Source organism: Littorina saxatilis, linkage group LG11 (genome assembly GCF_037325665.1).
Source record: "Littorina saxatilis isolate snail1 linkage group LG11, US_GU_Lsax_2.0, whole genome shotgun sequence".
Classification (NCBI taxonomy): Eukaryota; Metazoa; Mollusca; class Gastropoda; order Littorinimorpha; family Littorinidae; genus Littorina; species Littorina saxatilis.
In genome coordinates, this window is record NC_090255.1 from 42,216,897 (window position 1) to 42,241,475 (window position 24,579).

At 42.8% G+C, this 24,579-nt stretch overlaps 2 protein-coding genes across 4 annotated transcripts in view; both read right to left on the reverse strand.

Annotated features, from left to right (window-relative positions):
* Nucleotides 1-2,125: 2,125 nt before the first annotated feature.
* Nucleotides 2,126-24,579, reverse strand: part of LOC138980533 (calmodulin-beta-like) — a 118,364-nt gene continuing 95,910 nt past the window's right edge. For all 3 annotated transcript variants that reach the window (XM_070353428.1, XM_070353430.1, XM_070353429.1), the window contains one exon: nt 2,126-2,162. The gene's annotated coding sequence lies outside the window, so the exon portion shown is untranslated. The remainder of the gene's footprint in view (nt 2,163-24,579) is intronic.
* Nucleotides 8,748-20,303, reverse strand: LOC138979584 (beta-1,4-glucuronyltransferase 1-like). Its single transcript, XM_070352295.1, has 3 exons — nt 20,053-20,303; nt 12,592-13,444; nt 8,748-8,822 (listed from the first exon to the last, which is right to left on the reverse strand). The coding sequence occupies exons 1-3, from the start codon at nt 20,301-20,303 to the stop codon at nt 8,748-8,750; spliced, it is 1,179 nt and encodes a 392-aa protein (XP_070208396.1).

A 24,579-nucleotide genomic window follows, 5' to 3' on the forward strand; every position in this document is an offset into this window, starting at 1 on the left:
AATTGGCAATCTAGTGGCTGCTCCGCCTGGCGTCGGGCATTATGGGGTGAGTGCTAGGACTGTAGGACTGGTTGGTCCGGTGTCAGAATAATGTGACTGGGTGAGACATGAAGCCTGTGCTGCGACTTCTGTCTTGTGTGTGGCGCACGTTGTCAAAGCAGCACCGCCCTGATATGGCCCTTCGTGGTCGGCTGGGCGTTAAGCAAACAAACAAAACAAAAAACTGCTTGCAGGTGACCATGCAATTACCCCAATGTCAAGGCTCAGTTGAGAGAAGCTCTCGCTGGTGGTGGTTCTTTGACTGCACTGCCTGCAGGTGACTGATTACCGCAATGTCAAGGCTCAGTTGAGAGAAGCTCTCGCTGGTGGTAGTTCTTTGACTGCACTGCCTGCAGGTGACTAGATTACCCCAATGTCAAGGCTCAAATAGAAAAAAAGAAAGAAATTTTACGAAAGAAAGAGTGCCACAATCAGTGTTGGGCTATTTCCTCCCAGCGAGTCTTGAGAAAGTGTGGCAAAACACTTCCATACGCCCGCCTACTTGCAACTATGTCTGCAAGAGGCGTCTCTGCTTTCTACACAACTACATTTCGCCCCAACACACCAGCGTCACTATATATTTATAAAAGACCTAAATTTTCAAACTATTTATGAAATTGTTTTCCGATTTTCAAATCTATGAATCATTAACTACTGACAGACGATAAACAATATTTACCAACCAACCCTGTTAGTCAAACACTGGTGGGACATCAGCATCATTTGAAGAAACAAGAAATAAAAAAGATTATATTATATAACTCATCGCCATCTTGACCTATTCCTCGGTCTCGAATAGCATAACGTGCTGAAGAGACGATAAACAATAACCATCACCTGCCCCTTATAATCAAATAGCATCCTTGTCGGCGAAGAGGACGAAACAAAATCCCCTTGTTCTGCCTTGGTGATCAACGATATTTTTCGTCCTTGTACGGAAAATAGGGAAATAAACTATGCCTTGAGACTAAGAGGCCAGAGTTGTCTGGTCCTGAACATTCCTAACTTTTAACCATGCTCGGATTTGTGGTGTTCTGATCACCATTGCACTCACTGTAGTCTGTCGGCCAGAGACCACTTGGGTCAACCCGACGGGGTTGGGGTTGCTACCACACTTTTTTGACAGATTTTAACAATATAATTCTAAATCTAGAGTCCTGGGGCTATTCGTTATACCGCTTTTGAGAAAAACGTGGTTTTGTGTGCGTATTTTCCTTCTTTGTGCTTACTATTCCTGTTTAGAGGGTTGGGTTCATTAAACGGACATAGAAGTTGAACCGCTTGTCTAACATTCTTCAACAGCATATCATTGGAAAGGTAAGGTAATCATACATATTTTGACGTCATTTAAAATGACGTCACGTTGTTCGTGTTTATGTAGTGATGACGTACTTTTGTTTCTTCAAAATATTATCTGCAAAGTTGCCCCTTTGGGTGTTTCATTCAAATCATTTGAAAATATGCAAGGCATAAAATACAACTATAATTGGAAGTAAGTAAAACATATTATATTGCATCCTAATAGAGGAAGGGACCCTAATATGGACCACTTTTTTTTCCAAGCTACTAACTGCATTTTTCTCTTGCAAAGCAGTTTCATTTTGTGTTTGGTAGTTGTTCTCTCTTTCGTAAATCTTGACGACTAATTAGAAATAGCTTTTTCTTTCATTCACTAAAAATCAAATACAGAAAAAATTCACAACTGGTCCATATTAGGGGCCTGGTCGCGTAATATGGACCAGTGATGAGACCCGTCGCGATATAACCTTCGTGGTTGAAAACGACGTTTAACACCAAATAAAGAAAGTGATGAGACCTTTGAGAATCACTGTAAAAAAAAAAAAAAAACGTTTACTTCAAAATAACATGATACAACTTGCAACTTTGCATGCAAGTCAGACTAATTGAAATATGCTTCAGATTTACAGGTTTGGGTTTGAGAAGAACTTTATTTAAAACACAGGAGGAAACTTAAAAAAAAAAAATCAAAACCAGAGAGAAAAGAGGCGAAGCCTTCAAGGCTCCCGTAAGAAATCAACAAACAGTAACACAAACTCATCCGTCACACACACTCACTCACTCACTCACTCACTCACTCACTCACTCACTCACTCACTCACTCACTCACGTTTTCCCCTCGTTATTGTGACCATTCGCCGGCCCCATCGTTGTTTTGACAGTGCCTGCTGAAGTGACCGTTTGACCAATAGATAAGAAATTCCACATCAAGCTTATTTAAATTGGCCAAAAGTGAATGTGCATAATTACACTCACATACACTTAATATTTCAATAAACGTGAAACACCGTCGGCATTGTGTTGACAAAGATTATACACACCACACAAGTTGTGTGAACGTTGTTTTGTCCTGGGTATACATGTTTTCCCCTCGTTATTTTGACTATTGGCCGGTCCCATCGTTGTTTTGACAGTGCCAGTTGAAATGACCGTTTGACCAATAGATAACAAAATTCCACATCAAGCTCATTTAAATTGGCCAAAAGTGAATGTGCATAATTACACTCACATACACGCAATATTTCAATAAACTGAAACACCGCCGGCATTGTGTTGACAAAGATGATACACACAACGTTGTTCTGACCTGGGTATGCATTGTATTGACTTTCTGTGGTAGTGTGATATTGTATATATATGATATAAGGTAGTGTGCCTTTCATTTTAACTTGCTCCTTTCAAAAGCTTCTATTGGCACTTTGACCAAAGAATCACAAAGCCTTTTTTTATGTGTATGAAACAGCTAAACAAAACGTGTAGCTTACTTTGCAGTGCATAATCATGAAGCTTTTTAAAATGAAGTTCAATGATCATATTTGAAGGTGGTGGATACTATAAGTGTTATACAATCAGTCTGTCAGTTACGTTTTTTTTCCTTCTTGTAATAAAAGGTATTTTCAAGATGGCGCTCAGTTCCCTTGCGTTTGTTCGACATTTTAAGATACCTTCACATTTGAAATTGAATTTTATTTACTTTGACTTCCATTCATTTAATGATGGGCTTGTTTAGCATAATTGCTTTTGTATACACATGCATTTTACAGTCTGTGTGTTCAGTTGTAAAAACAATTTCTCTTCTTGAGACAATAATAGCTTTTTGTTAACTTGTTCGGAGTAAGGATTTGAATGATTTTCCCTGTGGTGATTATGTCCATGCAATCTGCAATCCTGTGATCACACATCCACATACAAACACAATCAGTCGAATCATAACAATAAGCATGTTTTGTAAAATAACGTTTGGTAGTTTTTATTCCTTTTCAATGGCATGCAACAAAACGGTGACATTTGCTTTTTGCAGACATTTAAAAAGCAGTGAATTTATCCTTTGTATAATTATACTTATACTGTTATAGCTTATAACCAGGCTGTAACAGTGATTGAATGTTTCCCCAGTTGACAAAGGAACAGGAAATAGAATGCATGTACAACTTTTCGTCTCAAACTAAAATAAAGAAGAAAAACAAATCTGAATATCTTGTTAAAAAGAACAGAGAAAAAAGTGTATTTTGTACCTTCAAAACCTCTTAAACAGCGCTTACATTAGATTTAAGAAATCAGTGAACTTAAACATATAACAACGATTGAATAACTGTCTTTTTTACATTTAGTTAAGTTTTGACTAAATGTTTTAACATAGAGGGGGGAATCGAGACGAGGGTCGTGGTGTGTGTGTGTGTGTCTGTCTGTCTGTGTGTGTGTGTGTGTAGAGCGATTCAGACTAAACTACTGGGCCGATCTTTATGAAATTTGACATGAGAGTTCCTGGGTATGATATCCCCGGACATTTTTTTTCTCATTTTTTCGATAAATACCTTTGACGTCATATCCGGCTTTTTGTAAAAGTTGAGGCGGCACTGTCACACCCTCATTTTTCAATTCAATTGATGGAAATTTTGGCAAAGCAATCTTCGACGAAGGCCGGGGTTTGGTGTTGCATTTCAGCTTGGTGGCTTAAAAACTGAGTGAGTTTGGTCATTAAAAATCGGAAACTTGTAATTAAAATTATTTTTTTATTAAACGATCCAAAAACAATTTTATCTTATTCTTCGTCATTTTCTGATTCCAAAAACATATACATATGTTATATTTGAATTAAAAACAAGCTCTGAAAAAAAAAAAATTATGATCAATTAAATTTCCGAAATCGTTTTAAAACTATTTCATCTTATTCCTTGTCGGTTCCTGATTCCAAAAACATATAGATATATGTTTGGATTAAAAACACGCTCAGAAAGTTAAAACGAAGAGAGGTACAGTAAAGCGTGCTATGAAGCACAGCGCAATCGCTACCGCGCCAAACAGGCTCGTCACTTTCACTGCCTTTTGCACTAGCGGCGGACTACGTTCAGTTTCATTCTGTGAATTCCACAGCTTGACTTAATGTAGTAATTTCGCCTTACGCGACTTGTTTCTTTGTCATGTTGGGCAGATTTATTTCTCTCAAACAAAACCTTCAAACAACCTGTTGAAAAATAGGCCATTGCCTCCACCATCATTGTTCTGGCCGCGCATAATAAACTGAACGTTTGACCAATGTCCAACAAAATTCAAATTAAGCTAAATCAAACACACTCTAAATAGATAATTAAATATGAAACACAACAACCAGTGTGCTCATGATTAAAAATAATGAAAACACATAATGCCCACCCGATGTATAACATTGTTCTGAAAGGAACAATACACGGCTTTGACTTTCTTTAAACTTATAAGTGGGCCTAATACGTTCATTATAATAATGCAATATAACACAGTAAGGTAGTCTCGAGTCATATGATTACATATTTGTAACATGGAAAATAAACCAATGTTAAAGGCATAGAAAGCTGATGACTATTCACGCTAATTGCTTTACCCACAGCTGGAGACATGCTAAATTAAGTTCCCTGCAAGATATTGTGGTCTAGGACCCCTTAAATGTTGAGATATTTGAATTTTTATTTTGATCTAGATCGTCCTATTTATAGATTTGCCAACAGAGGTAACGTTGACGCAAGGGAAATAACTCCGCGTCTTTGTTGACATCCTCACTTTTTCAGAGGCGAGAACAAGCTGTAATGCATGTATATGGTCCGCGCATTGCGACATATCGTCATTATATGGCCTTATGATGCATTTGACATCGATTGTGGGCAAACTACACATCGTAAACACGGGAGCGAGTTAGTAAGCCTTTAAGATACTGTGAGGCATGAGAATTGGCATATATATATATATATAGATTATTTAAAACACTCCACTGAATAGTCCACACAATTAAAACTAGTCCCGCAGTGGGGCACTGCGGTTATGAAATTAAAGGCCCCTCCTGTTTTTGGAACCGCAGGAGCTTTCTATTTTTCTGTTGGGTAGATTTTTGGTTCCTCTTTCCTGTCATGCTCTCTTTTTCTTCATGAATTCTTTTCTTTTTTCTGCCTTCTTGCTCATTCACCTGTATTTTTTCCAAAAATCTCTTCTCTTGCCGCTTGTCTCGCGATTCATGTATAGTTTAATCTGTTAGTGTTCTGATGTAAGTCCAGCAGTAGATAGGTTAAGCCTATTTTAACATACTGGAAACTGGTAATCTTCCAGTAGGTATTAATTTAGTTTTACTAAAGCCTGCTGGGACACAAGTAATGGGTTAGTGCATTTGTAAACAGGAATCGCTTGACAAGTGGCCCCCTTCATCCCCCCCCTTCCTCGTCCTGATATGGCTCTGCGTAGTCGGCTGGACGTTAAGCAACAAATAAACAAACAAACAAAATTAAAACTAGCAGCATCTTTAGTAAGGTCTATGCTTTTTCAATTGCAACAAACGAAAAATATACTTTTGTTTCTAACAGAAATTAAGAAAGCTGCCAATTTAACCTTTGTATTATAGCTTCCAACAAACGTATAGCGACGATTGAATAACTTTGCCCCAGGTGACAAAGAAACATACAGTAAAACTATTTTCCAACTTCTTGTCTCAAACAAAATTGAAAAAGCAAATCTTCAAACATCCTGTTAAAATAGGCCATTTGCCTCCACCATCGTTGTTTTGACAGCACATGCTGAAGTGACCTTTTGACCGATGCCCACGAAATACCGAAATGTTAAGTCCTTTGTACTGGAAACTTGCATTCTCCCAGTAAGGTAATATATTGTACTACGTTGCAAGCCCCTGGAGCAATTTTTTTTATTAGTGCGTTTGTGAACAAAGTGGCTCTATCCCATCTCCCTTTCCCCGTCGCGATATAACCTTGGTGGTTGAAAACGAAGTTAAACACCAAAAAAGAAAGAAAGAATCCACTAAATTATTGCTAAAATACAGCGCTTTTTGTCGTGATACCCCTCAAAATTGACGGTCTGTGTTTTTGAATTTGGATATTGTGCGTTTTGTGCACACCCAGCGATGTCGGACATCACGCTAGGTACAATTTCTGTCGACCCCTGGGTATTTAGTCTTCAGCTCTTGTTGTAATTGCCGGTACAGGATAGCGTTTTTGCTGATCTCCTGCTGCCATGTGGCGTGACGCTGCGTGACGTTCTTGAATCCGTCGTGCACAAGGAAGGCGTTGTTGAGGACCCCCAGCTGGTAGCCCGCCACGTGCATCTCACACGCCTGGAATACACATACACAAACACACACACAAACACTCACACACACACACACACACACACACACACACACACACACACCCACACACACCCACACACACACTGTTACACGACACTTGAGATTATATATAAATATAATATCGGTACTTTCCCACAAAGTACAAATAAGTCAACTACATGCAACACACAAAACTGAACCAAAGTTCAGCAACGGCAGCGTTTTCTAACACACACACACACACACACACACACACACACACACACACACACACACACACACACACACATATATATACACAGACACGCGCGCACATGGACGCACGCAGACACACAAACACGCGCACACACAGTTATTTACATGTTCACAATTTGCCCACACACAACGTACACACAGTTATTATGTTCACAATTTGATCGCACACAACGTACACACACACACACACACACACACACACACACACACACACACATACACAAACACACACACACACACACACACTGTTAGGAAACGCTGCCGTTGCTGAACTTTGGTTCAGTTTTGTGTGTTACATGTAGTTGACTTATTTGTACTTTGTGGGAAAGTACCGATATTATATTTTGTAAATACAATATTTATGTTTGGACGAGAATGCAGGTGAACTTTCTAGTCCTGTCAAAACAAGTTCTTTACCACGTTGTTTTTAGTCGTGGGTTCGTGGCGTTCGCTCGAATTAAGTGCGTCGGCGCTTTTGATGTACGTCACAGAGAACGTCACAGAGAACGTCACTGAGAACGTCACTGAGAACGTCACTATTCTAGGCCATGGGCAGTTCATCTAATTTTAGTTGTATCCTGTTCGGTCTGGAATATTCTCGAGATTGAGTATTTATTGTATAGGCCAGCGCGATTTGTATGTAAAAAAGCTTCTACTTTGAGTTCTGCTACGATGTGCAGTTGTACACTGCTCAAAATAAGTCAAGGACCAAAAGCCATTTTTCGATCCCAAGGTTGATTGTGCAAAAATCACAACAATCGGCGACAATGACCCTCTACGCTTTGTGGTCTGGTACTCGGACTTTACCTGTTTCTCTGTGCAGGCGAGCAAAGAATCCGCAATATTGCGAAAAACGCACGTGAAAGTAACCCTCCTGCAGAGCTCAGTACAGGTGATTTTTCCCCATCAATCTTTTTCACGTGAACCATTGGTCCTCTGAGAGTGAACTGTCGTCACCAGAAATGCTTTATAAGCCCAGGCAAAATCACAGCAGGCCACCAAACAACCATGCCTCCAAGACGTCATCCGAACCTTGTCGACCGCGGACGAGCTCTAGCCTGGGTTCAAGAGGGTATCCGGCTCCGAGAGATTACTGCAAGACTTCGCTGCTCCCATTCCGTCATCGCGAGGCTGCGGCAGCGCTTTCTGGCCACTGGAAGTGTGGAAACCAGACCCCGGTCTGGGCGCCCTCGAAGCACCACACAACGTCAAGACCGCTACATCACACGCCAGGCGTTGCAGACCAGGACGACCACTGCCAGCACCATCAGACGAAGGCTTAGGGTGGCAACCAACACTGACATCAACGAGCAGACCGTCCGCAACCGCCTTCATGACCAGACGCTGCACGCAAGGCGTCAACTTGGCCGCATTTTACTGACGCCACGTCACATGATGGCAAGACTGGCCTGGTCCACCCGCCATTTGAGATGGAATCGACAGCAGTGGGCCCAGGTACTGTTTTCCGATGAATCTCAATTCAGTCTGGAGCATGATGATGGCAGGACCAGGGTCTGGAGGCCTCCAGGAGAACGCATGATCCCTGCATGCGTGAGGGAGAGAAGAGCCTACCAGGGAGGGTCAGTGATGGTGTGGGCTGGGATCAGCGAGCACCACAGGACCCCACTGTACCATGTACGGGTTAACTTGAATGCCCTTGTCTGCAAGGACCAGATCCTCAGGCCCCAAGTCCTGCCCACGCTGCGTCAGATTGGGCAGTGCTACAGGACAATAATGCTCCCCCACATCGAGCACGGCTTGTTGACGCCTTCCTGCAGCAGGTACAGATCAACAGTCCCGACATGAACCCTATCGAGCATGCGTGGGACATGTTGGGCCGTCGTGTTCGCGAGAATCATGCTCCAACTGCAACCTCCAACAGCTGCTCGTTCTTCTTCAGCAAGAGTGGCAGGCCATCCCCCAGGCTAATCTGGCAAACATTGTCCACTCAATGAGGGATCGCTGCAACGAGTGCCGCCAGAATCGTGGGGGTTATACCCATTATTGAACTTTGGGAACCGGTGAAACATTGGAATTGACAATCTGCAAAGACTTGCGACTTTTGATTTTGACCACCCTTCACTTAAGAGACAATAGCTCAATTGTTTATGAATGGAATTCAATGCACTTTGGCGTGATTGTTGATGAATAATCTGACCACAACATATTACAAGTTCCATGTTTTTGGTTGATCGGTTTTTGCGTAATTTGTGTTTCGATTTTTGGTCCTTGACTTATTTTGGGCAGTGTATGTATGGAATGCTAAATAAATCCTCGAACTCAATAGACCTTTTTCACTTAAATTTTGGCGCATGCGCTGTGAAGTTTATTGTCAGATCTACCGGAACTAGGGGGCAAAAGGAAAAATCGACAACAAGGCTTGGTGCAAAGTCAAGTGCGGAGACGACGAGGCAAACTGTTGTGTTTGCAACTGCAAGTGCAACAGTGGAATGAAGAAAGAGAAATACGGTGGACAGAATTTGTCATTGTATGGCTTTCCGATGGGTGCAAGTGCGAAGGCGTAACAGCGAAGGACGCGATGGGTGCAAGCAATCCGACGACAGGGGTTTGTCGTGCCATTGAAAAGTCTGCTCGAGTCACTTCGTGTCTGGCAATGGCACGGCTATCAGCGATGCCAACTACGTTGACTTCGTACCCACCCTTAATCTTGGATTTCCCCCTCCCCACTCTCTACCTCTCTCTCTCTCTCTCTCGCATGATACCGTATATACCGTGGGGCACTGCGGTTATGAAATTAAAGGCCCCTCCTGTTTTTGGAACCGCAGGAGCTTTCTAGTTTGCTGTTAGGTAGATTTTTGGTTCCTCTTTCCTGTCATGCTCTCTTTTTCTTCATGAATTCTTTTCTTTTTTCTGCCTTCTTGCTCATTCACCTGTATTTTTTCCAAAAATCTCTTCTCTTGCCGCTTGTCTCGCGATTCATGTATAGTTTAATCTGTTAGTGTTCTGATGTAAGTCCAGCAGTAGATAGGTTAAGCCTATTTTAACATACTGGAAACTGGTAATCTTCCAGTAGGTATTAATTTAGTTTTACTAAAGCCTGCTGGGACACAAGTAATGGGTTAGTGCATTTGTAAACAGGAATCGCTTGACAAGTGGCCCCCTTCATCCCCCCCTTCCTCGTCCTGATATGGCTCTGCGTAGTCGGCTGGACGTTAAGCAACAAATAAACAAACCGTATATACATACACGGAAGTTTTTCTGTGTGTGAGTTTGTGTGTACGATACCGTGTGTACGTATGCGTTTGTGCGTGTGTGTGTGTGCGGTGTGTGTGTGTGTGTGTGTAAAGAGAGAGAGAGAAAGAGAGAGAGAGAGCGAGCGGCAATTGAATTTGGCTTTTACCGAATGAAAACTATTGTCAAAAAAAGTGCATTAAGAACTAAAACCAACCAACCATAAAATAAAAAGCACCCTCCATCCCTTTTAACTGTCTCTCTCTTCTGCTTTCTCGCGCTTTTTCTGTCTGTCAACCCCCTCTCTCTCTCTCCCCCTCTCATTTCAGAAAAGAATTTGGGAGAGAAGAAAAGGTTTCAATATCCTCGATTATACCTTGTGTCAATATTTCCATTTACAAATATATGCAATAACACTGTCCTACAATTAGTCAAAAACAAAGCCCTTTTTTTTCTAAAACGATGAAAATCCGAAAGAAACAACTGAAAATTATGCAGAGACTTTCTTCCGAAAATTACAAATCTCTGGCAAATTGAAAGGAACAACAAAATATTCCTTCAGAGAGAGCGAGAGAGCGAGAGAGAGAGAGAGAGAGAGAGAGAGAGAGAGAGAGAGAGAGAGAGAGGAGAGAGAGAGAGAGAGGCAGACAGAGAGAGAGACAGAGTGAGTGAGCGAGCGAGTGAGCAAGAGAGAGAGATAGAGTCACACACACATACACACACAGGTACACACACACACACACACACACTGAAACAGACAGACACACGCACACACATACACAGACATACATATATACACACACAAACAAAAAATGAGAAAGAGAGAGTCGTCAGTAAGTAGTGGTATTGACACGTAGCGATAATGACACGTCGCGCTAAAAGATGTAGTGCTGTCGACACGTAGTGATAATGAACGAATGATAGCGACTCATCGACAAATTATTTGTAGAACCAATCAACGTGGCGATAGCGGCACATAGCACAAATGACACGTAGGACAAATGACACTCAGCACAAATGACACGTAGCGCTAGCGATACGCACCCTCGCTTATGCAGGGGAAGTTCGCCAAGTCTTTCGTCCATATACTACCAATAGCCGTTTCAAACCATACCTTCGTGCATGTCCTTGACTTTTTGTTCATGATTTTGAACAAGATAATCCGTTTTCTTGCAGAATTTCTCAAAGTAATCTTCGAGCATCGAAAGTGAAAGAGGTATTTCAGGCCAGGCACCTATTGCCCCCTAGTTCCGGTTATCACAGAGAGGCTGCCGTGCCCTAAAATCTGATTGGTCGAAACGCTGGGGGCAAAGGTTATACGAAAAAGGTCTGCTGCTGCGAAGACGGGCGACGTAATAATAATAATACGAGAATTTATAACGCGCACATATCTCACCATAAGGCGACTCACGAACACAACTATACGACGTTTGAGAACTTGTGGCAATCTCAAGTGTCGTGTAACACACACACACACACACACACACACACACACACACACACACACACACACACACACACACACACACACACACACACACACACACACACACACACACACACACACACACACACAGGTATGTACATGTTCATACATTACTGCAACGTGCACCTCGAACGCCTGAAAGTACACACAAAAAACAACTAGTGGCTTAATGTTGAAACATGGCAAAATAATCTTTTCTCCGCCCCATACCTCGGGGGCCCATAGAATTGACGTTGTCAAGCCTTTGAAGCTATCCTAGTGGGCAACTTAACTGACTCTGCCTGTCGCGACCCCACTGCTTGAACCTCTCATCGTACAGTGGCAGGGAAGACTAGTGGGCAACTTACCTGACTTTGCCTGTCGTGACCCCACTGCTTGAACCTCTCATCGTACAGTGGCAGGGAAGACTAGTGGGCAACTTACCTGACTGCCTGTCGCGACCCCACTGCTTGAACCTCTCATCGTACAGTGGCAGGGAAGACTAGTGGGCAACTTACCTGACTTTGCCTGTCGCGACCCCACTGCTTGAACCTCTCATCGTACAGTGGCAGGGCAACTTACCTGACTTTGCCTGTCGCGACCCCACTGCTTGAACCTCTCATCGTACAGTGGCAGGGCAACTTACCTGACTTTGCCTGTCGCGACCCCACTGCTTGAACCTCTCATCGTACAGTGGCAGGGCAATTTACCTGACTTTGCCTGTCGCGACCCCACTGCTTGAACCTCTCATCGTACAGTGGCAGGGCAACTTACCTGACTTTGCCTGTCGCGTCCCCACTGCTTGAACCTCTCATCGTACAGTGGCAGGGCAACTTACCTGACTTTGCCTGTCGCGACCCCACTGCTTGAACCTCTCATCGTACAGTGGCAGGGCAACTTACCTGACTTTGCCTGTCGCGACCCCACTGCTTGAACCTCTCATCGTACAGTGGCAGGGCAACTTACCTGACTTTGCCTGTCGCGACCCCACTGCTTGAACCTCTCATCGTACAGTGGCAGGGAAGACTAGTGGGCAACTTACCTGACTTTGCCTGTCGCGACCCCACTGCTTGAACCTCTCATCGTACAGTGGCAGGGAAGACTGGTGAGCGATGTAGAAAGGTTCGTAATTTGGGTGGTAGTGGACTCTGTACGCCATCGCCATCTTGTCGTCCAACGGTAGCGCCCTCCAGCGGGAGTAATCAGTAGCAGACTGACAATGAGAGCAGGTGTTATGGTAGAACGGCCGAATCTCATGCCTTCGCCATTTCTCGAGCAGGGCGCTTTTTTTCAGTGGAATAGTCCCCCTGCTGCCGCTATACTCGAATACCGGCACGACGTAGGCCAGTTTGGTGGAGGTTTGGGACAGCGTGTTCGTTGTGGCAATAAGGCGGACGAAGCCGGAGCAAAGATTCTGGGAGGGCGTCATGTCTATATCAGAGCAAAACACGTGTGTCGTGCTGGCCCTACTCACCGCTAAGCTCCTCAGCAAGTTCACCGGGTATTCTATTCCACTGCCGATAACAAAGTTCTTAGGTGAGATATGTCCAGCTGCTGGTGGGTTAGAACACAGGTTGTGAATGAGAGGCAGTTTGATGGACATGTCGGGTCTACGCTCTGTGGGGAAGGCCAGGTGAAAGGTCACGTGTTCAGCCACAGAGGCAACACAGAGATGGAGGTATAACATGGAGGCGATTGCGAAGTGAAAATCATCGTCGTAAGTGAACACCGCGACTGACAATGGTCCTTCCCACTGTTTGCTGAGTTCAGCCACGTAGTGTAGGTGGTGTGACGTACACTGTGTTGCCAATGTGATGTCAGGCTTTCCTTGTGACGTCAGTTCTTGTGACGTCAACAAGTCCTCGATTAGTAGGTAGCTGCCACTCTTGTCTGGCCTGTTAAACAGATTTACACTAAGGTTGAGTCTCAGGCCACTGACCATGAAAAGTAATGTATTATTTGAAAGGCCAACCATTTAAACTAACTAACCTCTAAAAGATTACGTCATTAGGTTACTGCGTCATAAATGACGAGGTTTTAAAATACGTCATATTTGGGTTGTGCTTCAAAAGGCGTCTTTTGTCAAGCGCCATGAAAATCTCCACTTCTTTGAAAGCGTGTAGCCGGGTGATGGTACAAAGAAAATGTCTACAAAGTTGGAGAACGTAACATGAATCAAAGCTGTTCCATATTCTACAATCTTACAAAAGAAAAGGGAAATCAAAATAACTCTGACAAGCAAAAAAAACTTCCGACGAGTGCTTCAAACGAGAATAATGTAGCTGCTGTGTCAAAATGTAAGAACTAAGATTAAAAAGTGTACATGCGAGTATGAAGTGGAAAACCTAAACTAGTACTTTTTATTTTTTTATTTTAATTTTTGTTTTTACAGAGGTCAGCTCTACAGCTCTTTTTGGGTTCTTAAAGGAGTCTGGTCTTTATTTTAAGATTTGAATTTTAAAACTACCTAATTTATTTGACATATAGGGCCTTGCTTTGACTTTTTTGTTGTCTTCGGGTGACGTTACGGATTTTATGTATTAGAACTGTTTTAATCTAAAAATGTGTAATGATTAACTTGTGGGGTCCTGATTTGGCCTATTAATTATGGTCCGCTGGACCCGAAAAGCAACAGCAAACTAACTAACTAACCTTCACACGTAAACTTATTTCTGAAGGCAAGATTATCAATTTTATGTGGGCGCCCAGTCATATGGGCATACACGGCAACGAGGTTGCTGACAAGGCAGCAAAGGATGCTCTAGATTTGGCGGTTCCTCGTCTCCCTGAGCAGTCTGTTCCTTTTACTGACTTACGTCGGAAGACCCTTTGTTACAGCTTAAAACTCTGGCAAGACCGTTGGTCTACCTGCACGGAAAACAAATTGTATAAAACTCTTCCTGACCTGTTAAAGCCACTTCCTTTAGTGGCTTCAAATAGAAAAGAAGAAAGTGTTTTGGCCAGGTTACATACTGGTCACACTTATCTAACTCACGTTCATCTGCTTAAAAGAGAAGAGGCACCATGGTGCCACGCCTGTGATACCGGTTTTACTGTGAGTCATTTTATCACGGAGTGTGCTGATCTGTATGATCAACGAAAAAAGTATTTTGGCACCTCGAGCTTGAAAAGTATTTTTACAGAGGTCAGCTCTACAGCTCTTTTTGGGTTTTTAAAGGAGTCTGGTCTTTATTTTAAGATTTGAAATTTAAAACTACTCAATTTGTTTGACATATAGGGCTTTTTTTTTGGCCTTCGGGTGACGTTAGTGATTTTGTATATTAGAATTGTCTTAATCTAAATATGTGTAGTGATTAACTTGTGGGGTCCTGATTTGGCCTATTATGGTCCGCTTCCCCCCGCGGGTTAGGGGGAAGAAATTACCCGATGCTCCCCAGCATGTCGTAAGAGGCGACTAACGGATTCTGTTTCTCCTTTTACCCTTGTTAAGTGTTTCTTGTTTAGAATATAGTCAATTTTGGTAAAGATTTTAGTCAAGCAAGAAATGTTAAGTCCTTTGTACTGGAACCTTGCATTCTCCCAGTAAGGTAATATATTGTACTACGTTGCAAGCCCCTGGAGCAAATTTTTGATTAGTGCTTTCGTGAACAAGAAACAATTGACAAGTGGCTCTATCCCATCTCCCCCCTTTCCCCGTCGCGATATAACCTTCGTGGTTGAAAACGACGTTAAACACCAAATAAAGAAAGATGTCTGGTTGCAACAAGGTGTAGGTGATTTGAAGTGATTTTTAGCAATATTTAGACAACAATTGTTGGATTGCTTCCAGCAAGACTGGCACGACAGTATCATGAACTCAGAGTGTTTTACGTTTTAGGCGCTCTTCAAACAGGACATTCGAGCTGGGCCCGTATGCTTATGGGGGAAGTTCGCGACAACTCCCGAAGTTTTGAGTGACATCGGAAGTACTTGCCTCACTTTCGTATGCATGGGCCGGAAAAAGGGTTTACCTCGAAGCAAAGCGAGGAAGTAACTCAGGGTATTTTGCGACTACTTTTAAAGTTTTGAGTGACATCGGAAGTACATCCTCACTTTCGCATGCATGGGACGAAAAAAGAGTTTACTTTGGAAGCTAACGAGGAAGTAAATGAGGGTAAATGTACTACAGCCAGACCCAGTAGTAAACACGCTACTTCCACAGTTTCTCAGTGCAAAAAGGCAGGGCTTTTCTTCAGTTTTTCATGTCAAACCGAGCTGACGCTCCCAAAGAGAGAAAATAGAGGGAAAAGTCGTATCTTCTGCATGCATTTCGTGCAAATTTCCCTGAATACAAACCTGAGTTGCCAGCTTTGACTTTTGTTTGTTCTGGGTCATTGGCCACCACTCTTTCATTCCCGCTTATACGAGGGGGTTACTGTGTTTCTATGAAAATGGGCGTCGTTGTGTGCATGTGTGTGTATGTGTGTGTTTGTGTGCGTGCGTGCGTGTGTTTGTGTGCGTGTGTGTGTGTGTGTGTGTGTGTGTGTGTTCGAGTGTTGAAGTGTAAGTTTCTGCTATTGTTTTTGTCATTGCTTTATTTATCTGTGTGTGTGTGTGTGTGTGTGTGTGTGTGTGTATGTGTGTGTGTGTATGTATTTGTGCGAGTGCCTGTCTGCCTGTGTGTGCGTGCGTGCGGGTATAGTTGTGCGTCTGTTCCTTCATACGTTTGTTTGCGTGTTCGCGCGTGCCGTGTGTGTGTGTGTTTGTGTGTGTGTGTTTGTGTGTGTGTGTGTGTTTTCGATGTTATGTGTGTGTTCGACGGTGTGTGTGTGTTCGACGGTGTGTGTGTGTGTGTGTGTGTGTGTGTGTGTGTGTGTGTGTGTGTTCGACGTTATGTGTGTGTTCGACGGTGTGTGTGTGTGTGTGTGTTTGTGTGTGTGTGTGTGTACCCACTCCCCACACTATGATGAGCTGACTATATTTGCGCCTTGATATTTTATTCATGTTCTTACGTTTTATGCTGTTTATTGTGATTCACCACACCCGAGTTTATCGTAATTGAGATAATAAAGTGTTCTATGTCTATGTATTATGTCTAATACACATGCACACACGCACGTAGGCTACAAAAATCCAATCTTGACTTTGAACTTTATGTAAACATACATCCTCTTCACAATTAACGAGGACAAACGTAATTTACAAACACCTAAGTACAACAATTTTTCTGTTTTAAAAATTCGGACACACATTTTCTCAAACAATATGAAATTCGCTGAACTTATCTTCTTTTCACTACACCTTATATATCTTGATTCCCAAAAAAGGGAGTTCTGCCTTTTTAAATTTACCAGTAACACAAACATTCGCTCTGACCAAACTATTTTTGTCCAGCAGTTTTACCGATACACAATCATTAAAAAAAACACTACAAAAAGAGTTGTAAGTTAACCGACTTCGCTACCACATAAACAACCTTTTTTTATTGTCCCCAACATTCTGGTCAACGAAATCATTATTATAGACAGTCATTCTATTTAAGGACAATTATCACAGCTTTCGTTCAACCAGTTAAAAACAACAATTATAGTAAAAGCTACAGCGCGATCAACGTTTGCCCATTTACGAACTCGCGATGAGATTTGTTTCTTCTGGTCACCAAGCCTACCGTTTACAAACGCATGCGCACTAATTGGGATTCCCCCAATTTTCTCGACCTTGACCTCAGAACTCTCGAAGCCACTACTTCGGCGTTCAATTTAGCTCGTGCATACCGAGTAGCTGGCAACTTTGCTTTCGAAGTTCCCACTTCCAATGTCAAGGGCCTCTCGCTTGACATAATTATACGACGATATCGCATCTCAAGGGTCCTTACCCATCCAAAAGAAACCTCCAGCGCATACTACAATTGCAGGACATTCCGTTTTTAAAGGCAGCTGATTGGGAAATTATCTCAGACACAATATCGAAGACGTGAAATGCGTCAATCGAGCAACTGTCGTAACTTGGCTACAATGAGACGGTCTCCTACCTTGCACCATAGACACGGACTGTGACATTCTTGTTTAATTTAGGTGAAATGCTTAAAACAGAGTGACTCAAAAGCGACAGTTCGATCAGTTACTGACCGAAAAAAACGTGCTCGAGTCATTCGGCGAAGGTGGCGAGCTTTCAAACCAGCACGACTGAATAACTCAGAATGCCTTTTTTCATCATGCCTCTATTCTGCACGAGTAACATAGTGCAGTGGTAACGGTTCCGGACTCTCGTTCATTTGCTCCGGGTTCAAGTTCCGCCGGGAGCTATATATTTTTTATTAATCTTTTCCTTTTTAAGCCTCCGCAATTGCATTCCGGCTGCAAAAACCGGGTTTTGCCTCTGTGTTAATTTTATTCATTTGCAAAAGAAACCTTCCTATGCTTTGAAAAAATCATATCATGTCTTGACTTTCAACTGTACGCGCGTGTGTATATGTGTGTCACTACGGTGAGTATGTGTGAGTGTGTGTGTGTGTGTATGTGTGTGTGTTGGTGTGTGTGTGTGTGTGTGTGTGTGTGTGTGTGTGTGACGTGTCACTTGTGTCATCATAGTTTCACTGTGTGTATATGAGTGTAGATTGAGAATGAGAGAAAGTGAGAGAGATCGAGAGTGAGTGTGTGGTTATTTGTTTGTGACTGTGTGCGTGCGTGTATGGGTGCGTGTGTGTGTGTATATGTGTGCGCGCGTGTGTGTGTGTGTGCAGTGTGTGGTGTGTGTGTGTGTTTATGTGTGCCGTCAGTGTCACTTGTGTCATAGTGTCAGTATGTGCATGAGTGTACGTTTGTCTGTGTGTGCGTGTGTCGTAAGAGAGAGAGAGAGAGAGAGAGAGAGAGAGAGAGAGAGAGAGAGCGACACTTCTTTGGCAATTTTGGACCAGACAGCGTCTTTATGTTTAACAGTTAGACTGTTCTGAAATTTGGACAGAATAACCGTTCTTTCGTAAAACACTTCTGTCAAGAGTACAGCAATTTCACCATCTGAAAAAGGCGCAGAACGCCCCTCTGTGTCTACTTTCTTTTTGAGCGGCACACGTGCCTTGCCATTTTCGTTGACTGAAATGTTGATAGAAACGTGCGCATGCGTATTAGTAGGGATTCCCCCAATTTCCCCGACCTTGACCTTAATACTCTCGCTGTCACTACTTTGGCGTTCAAGTCAGTTCATGCATTGTGAACAGTTAGAAAGTTGACTTCGGGAGTTCCCACTTCGAAAAGAGGCCTCTACTTCCAGTGTTTCTTACTTCTAGTTCATGCATACGGGCCCTGAAGAGTATACAGACCAGATTTAGCTCCATTGTTTTCGGGACGCATATATCAAGTTTCGGCTTGGTATTTGACCAACAAACTCATAAATGCCGCTAAAAAATGGTGTACCAAACCTTTTGTTATGCCCGGTATGCAAAAAGGATGTGGAGGACGAGAAACATGTATTGTTTTCATGCAAAGGATATTGCGAATATAGACTTGATGTTCAAATATTAAGAGAAATAACCACTCGTGAAGATATGAACAATGTTAGACATGTCATTTCAGTAGATAAAGAGGGGTAGAGGTGGCCAGGTTCTTATGTAGTGTTTTCCAGAAAAGAGATACATTTTTGGTCTAGCGGCCCAATATATGATAAGGTGAGGCTTGATAATGGTAATAAGTTTTGTGTTTCTTATTAATTCATTCATTATGGTTGTACATTTGTCTCGGGTAGAAAGCTAGGGCGTGTGAGATTTGGTGACGTGTTTGTCTCATTGGTTCATTGTTGTATTTTGCTTGAGAGAGAATGTGGCTTCATAATGTAGCATTTTGTGAAGTTATTGTTGATGTGCATATGGTAAGTTACTTTTGTAAAATGATATACCAGGAATACCTTTTTGATAGCTATGTTTACTAATATAGTGAATGATCTTGATGTTGTAGCTGTCTATATTGGCAATGGTTGCCTGAACATGCGATTAGGATGGACAGAGTGTGTGTGAGAGCGCGCGCGTGTGTGTGTGTGAGTTTTTCGAATAAGCGTGAATAGAAATATGTGACCTGTACAAATGACCCCCCTCTCAACCCTTGAAATGGACCGTGTGTTCAATAAATAAAATGTCTTACGTCTCTCTCTCTCTCTCTCTCTCTCTCTCTCTCTCTCTCTCTCTCTCTCTCTCTCTCTCTCTCTCTCTCTCTCTCTCTCTCTCTCTGTTCACCGTGTCAGGGAAAAAGTACCGTATTTTTGCCTATTATTTTGTAGTTTTGACACGCGCACCCCAGCATAGGCAATTGTACTACGTTGCAAGCCCCTGGAGCAATTTTTTTATTAGTGCTCTTGTGAACAAGAAACAATTAACAAGTGGCTCTATCCCATCTCCCCCCCTTTCCCCGTCGCGATATAACCTTCGTGGTTGAAAACGACGTTAAACACCAAATAAAGAAAGAAAGAAAGCATAGGCAAAAGTTAATGTTCGTTTTTTTTTCCTTTTCGTCATTTTACTGCATTTATTTGACTATGAAAGGACGGGTCATGGTTCCGCTACCCCAAGACTTACTTTGTCATCGCGTGCAGTCGGTCAATGACGTCAGCGATGACGAGATTCGCTTCATGTTGCCCAGCGTGATCGTTTGGTGCTGTGACGGTGCTGTGACCCTCGGACAACCGCTTGAAAGTGGTGGAAGCAAGGGTCAAGTCTAGCGGTGAGCTTTTCCTCAGCTGTGTCGGTTTTAGGATGTAGACCTGGATGAGGATGAAGCAAATGGCCAGACAACACAGCCGCCGGACGTTAGGCCTAATGCGAGGCATCGTATTTGAACCGTCAGGAGCTCAAAGAAGAAACAACATAATGTGAAATTAAGTTATAAACTGTTAGAACAGTCTTTTTTTTACAGTGATAAACCTGATTGTTAATAGTTTTAGGTATGGCTCTTGCCATGTCAACTGTGAAAGGAAACAAGCTTGCATCTGTCTCGAGGATTGTGCCTTTAAGGTGAAAGTGTCGTGGCCAGAGGCCAGAGTGTAATACGACTTGTATGGGACGAGACAGGGTCATTCATGAATGATCTTCATGCAAGGCAAAACATAGGCAAGGCAACACATTTGACAAGACAGAGTTGCCTGTATCACAGATCAAAATCTCGGTATTGCGTTGTCTGTTAGTCAAAAGTGTGTGTCATTTTAAGAGACCTACCTGATCTTATGAAGCGCGCCTCTCAGTGCGACAAGACATTTCTAATAAACTGCACTTGTCCAAGCTGTTTCTCTGTTGCGAGGGATATATTTGTACATGCAGCGATGATTGTGTGTATATTGATGTAAACTCTACTCGCTTCACAGCAATATCTCATTTGTTCTCGACATTCATTAACCAACCCCATGGCGTCCCGTAGTCCAATATATTGTTCAGCGTTACAACCTAAATGTGCACATACACGCACGCATGCACGCACGCTCACATACACGAGAGCATGTGACATTTCGCAATTTCATACACTTTGCTAATGCTTTGTTTAAAAGAAACAATTCTACAGACTTGAACATCGTAATGTGTCGTTGTCCAGGTGTTTGCATGGGGCACAGGCACCAGTCCTGTCCACTTGGACATTTACCAAAATGTACTGTATAGCTGCTTTCTGTGCATCGTTGGAAGTTTGTTTGATGAATTAGTTTTGTACGTGACAAATAATTAAATCTTCAAAATAAATGTAACAAAACCACTGCTTTCTATGCATCGTTGGAAGTTTGTTTGATGAATTAGTTTTCCACGTGACAAATACTTAAATCTTCAACAATAAATGTAATAAAACCAAAAATTGTAACAAGCCACACTTTGCAAAAGAAAGTATCTTTAACAAAGATCGATCCTGTTTCTTCATATTGAAGTATCACTGTATCAGTCTGGGTTTTTTTCCGTCGCGATATAACCTTCGTGGTTAAAAACGACGTTAAACACCAAATAAAGTCTGGGTTTTAATTTTTGTTTACTTTTTTTTTTTGATAAACAGTTCGGTTCGCCGTCTTCGAGCGGACCTTTTCACATTTAGTAAAGTTTTGAATAATGTTTTAACATAGACGGGGAATCAAGACGATAGTGGTGTGTGTATGTATGTGTGTCTGTCTGTGTGTATGTATGTATGGAGCAATTCGGAGAAAACCACTGGACCGATCTTTTTAAAACTTTCAATCAGAGTTCCCTGGTAGGAAATCCCCCCTAGACCGGCACGGTTGGCCTAGTGGTAAGGCGTCCGCCCTGTGATCGGGAGGTCGTGGGTTCGAACCCCGGCCGGGTCATACCTAAGACTTTAAAATTGGCAATCTAGTGGCTGCTCCGCCTGGCGACTGGCATTATGGGGTTAGTGCTAGGACTGGTTGGTCCGGTGTCAGAATAATGTGACTGGGTGAGACATGAAGCTTGTGCTGCGACTTCTGTCTTGTGTGTGGTGCACGTTATATGTCAAAGCAGCACCGCCCTGATATGGCCCTTCGTGGTCGGCTGGGCGTTAAGCAAACAAACAAACAAACAAAATGAAATCCCCAGAAATTGCCTCAGTTTAAACAAGTCTGATGACGTCATATCCGGCTTTTAGGCGGCGCTGTTACACCCATATATTTTTTTTTATCAAATTGACTGACGTTTTGGTCAAGCAATCTTCGACGAACCTTGGACTATGGGATTGCGTTTCAGTGTGGAAGCTTAATAATTTAATAATTAATTGATGAGTTTGTTCATTCAAAATCTCATTCAAAGCAGCACAGCCCTGATATCACCCTTCGTGGTGGACTGGGCGTTAAGCAAGCAAACAAACAAACAAACTAAATGTATTAGTAAAATTGGTTTGATTTAAATATGTGTAGTGTTAAACTTGTGGGGTCCTGATTTGGCCTAAATGGTCCACTGGACCCAAAAAGCAACAACTAACTAATGTATTAATTTCGCTTCACGCGACTTGTTTCTTCTTGGTATAGGACTATCCCTCAGCTTGGTCACCAAAAGTGCGCAGCCTGAGAGCATAAAAGGATTATTAATGAATTAATTTTGTAAACGCCACTAGTCTTTTCAAGAAATGATTCATAAAAAGAATCCAGCTCACCATAGCAAACAGTCAGGCTGTTTATTTTTGGTATGTGTACAAGTGGAGGGAAAGTCTTATTCCAAGTAAAAGCCTGGCCCGATATGAGAAAGCGACTTTTTACACAGGAAGGAGTGTGCCATTAACAAATATCGAATCCTGTTTTTTCATATTGCAGTATACCCCCCGCGGGTTAGGGGGAGTCCCATATTGGTTGGGACGAGAAAGAATTTACCCGATGCTCCCCAGCATGTCATAAGAGGCGACTAACGGATTCTGTTTCTCCTTTTACCCTTGTTAAGTGTTTCTTGCATAGAATATAGTCAATTTTTGTAAAGATTTTAGTCAAGCAGCATGTAAGAAATGTTAAGTCCTTTGTACTGGAAACTTGCATTCTCCCAGTAAGGTAATATATTGTACTACGTTGCAAGCCCTGGATGACTGAGAACAAGCTGAAGCTGAACAGTGAGAAGACGGAGGCCCTTCTCGTTGGAACACGACAGAAGATTGCTTCCCTCACTGTGACCGACCTCCCGCTGGATGACGCGACTGTTCCATTCTCCCCTGCTGTCAAGAGCCTTGGCGTCTTTCTCGACTCCACTCTCTCCATGCAGACACACATCTCCTTCATCATCAAGACCTGCTTTTTCCACCTACGACGCATCGCCTCCATCCGTCGCTACCTCACCCACGACGCCTGTGTCAAGCTGGTTGTCTCCCTCATCTTCAGTCGTCTGGACTACTGCAACTCCCTTCTGGCTGGCCTCCCCGCCTCATCCATTCATGGCCTACAACGAGTCCAGAACGCCGCTGCCAGGCTGACGTTGAGGAAGACGAAGCGAGACCACATCACCCCCCTACTTCGCTCCTTGCACTGGCTCCCTGTCAACACCCGAATCTCCTACAAACTGTCCACTCTGGTCTACAAGTGTCTCAACGACTCTGCTCCCGAGTACCTTCAATCCTCCCTGGACCTGTACACCCAGCCCTCCGACCGTCCCCTTCGTTCTGCTGCTGACCCTCTCCGCCTCCACATCCCTCGCTCGAAACTCGCATCTGCTGGTCAGCGTGCATTTCCCTCCGCGGGCCCCTCCGTCTGGAACTCCCGGCCGCTTGAGCTTCGCCAGAGCCCCTCTCTTGACGCGTTCAAGAGTAGGTTGAAGACTCAGTTCTTCCCGTAGCTGGCTGCGACTTTCATGCTCGACGTGATGTGTTGTGCCCCAAAAGACATTCTTGTGCTGTGCTCTGTGAGAGGTGTTTTCTTTGTGTTTAATATTATTTTGTTTGGACCTAGCTATTGATGTGTACATTGTTGTTAAACAGTTGTTTGTTTACCAGGGTTTGCTAGTGTGTGATAGGGTTCGTGTCCGTCTGAAGATGTTAGTTTCTTTGTTAGTCCTGTGTTGACAACTCTTCGACAAGCGCTTAGAACTAGTGTACCCACGGAATACGCGCTATATAAGCTTCATATTGATTGATTGATTGATTGAAGCCCCTGGAGCAAATTTTTCATTAGTGCTTTTGTGAACAAGAAACAATTGACAAGTGGCTCTATCCCATCTCCCCCCTTTCCCCGTCGCGATATAACCTTCGTGGTTGAAAACAACATTAAACACCAAATAAAGAAAGAAAGAAAGTATAACAACCCCACTGTATTGACCTTTTGGTCCTCGACCTTTTGATTCTCACCCACTGTATCAGATGCAGAAGAGACATTGACATGAGATGTGTTTTACGTGTTAAGAGGTAGCACGTGGAGCCAGGTAGTTAATTGTCTGATGCACTTCTGTTCCCTTTGATCTATTTTCATAATTTATGCTCTATATTTTACAGTTAATTCTCAAAACCAGGAAATTAACACAATCCCTGATCATTTCAGTAAATTTGTAAATTTTCTGTTTCACTCAGGGATTTTGTAACTTTCCTACACATTGTAGGAAATTTGTAATTATCCCGCAATTTGCTTGCTGTTTTTTGAAGAATTTACTGAACAGGACAGGGCCGGACTACCG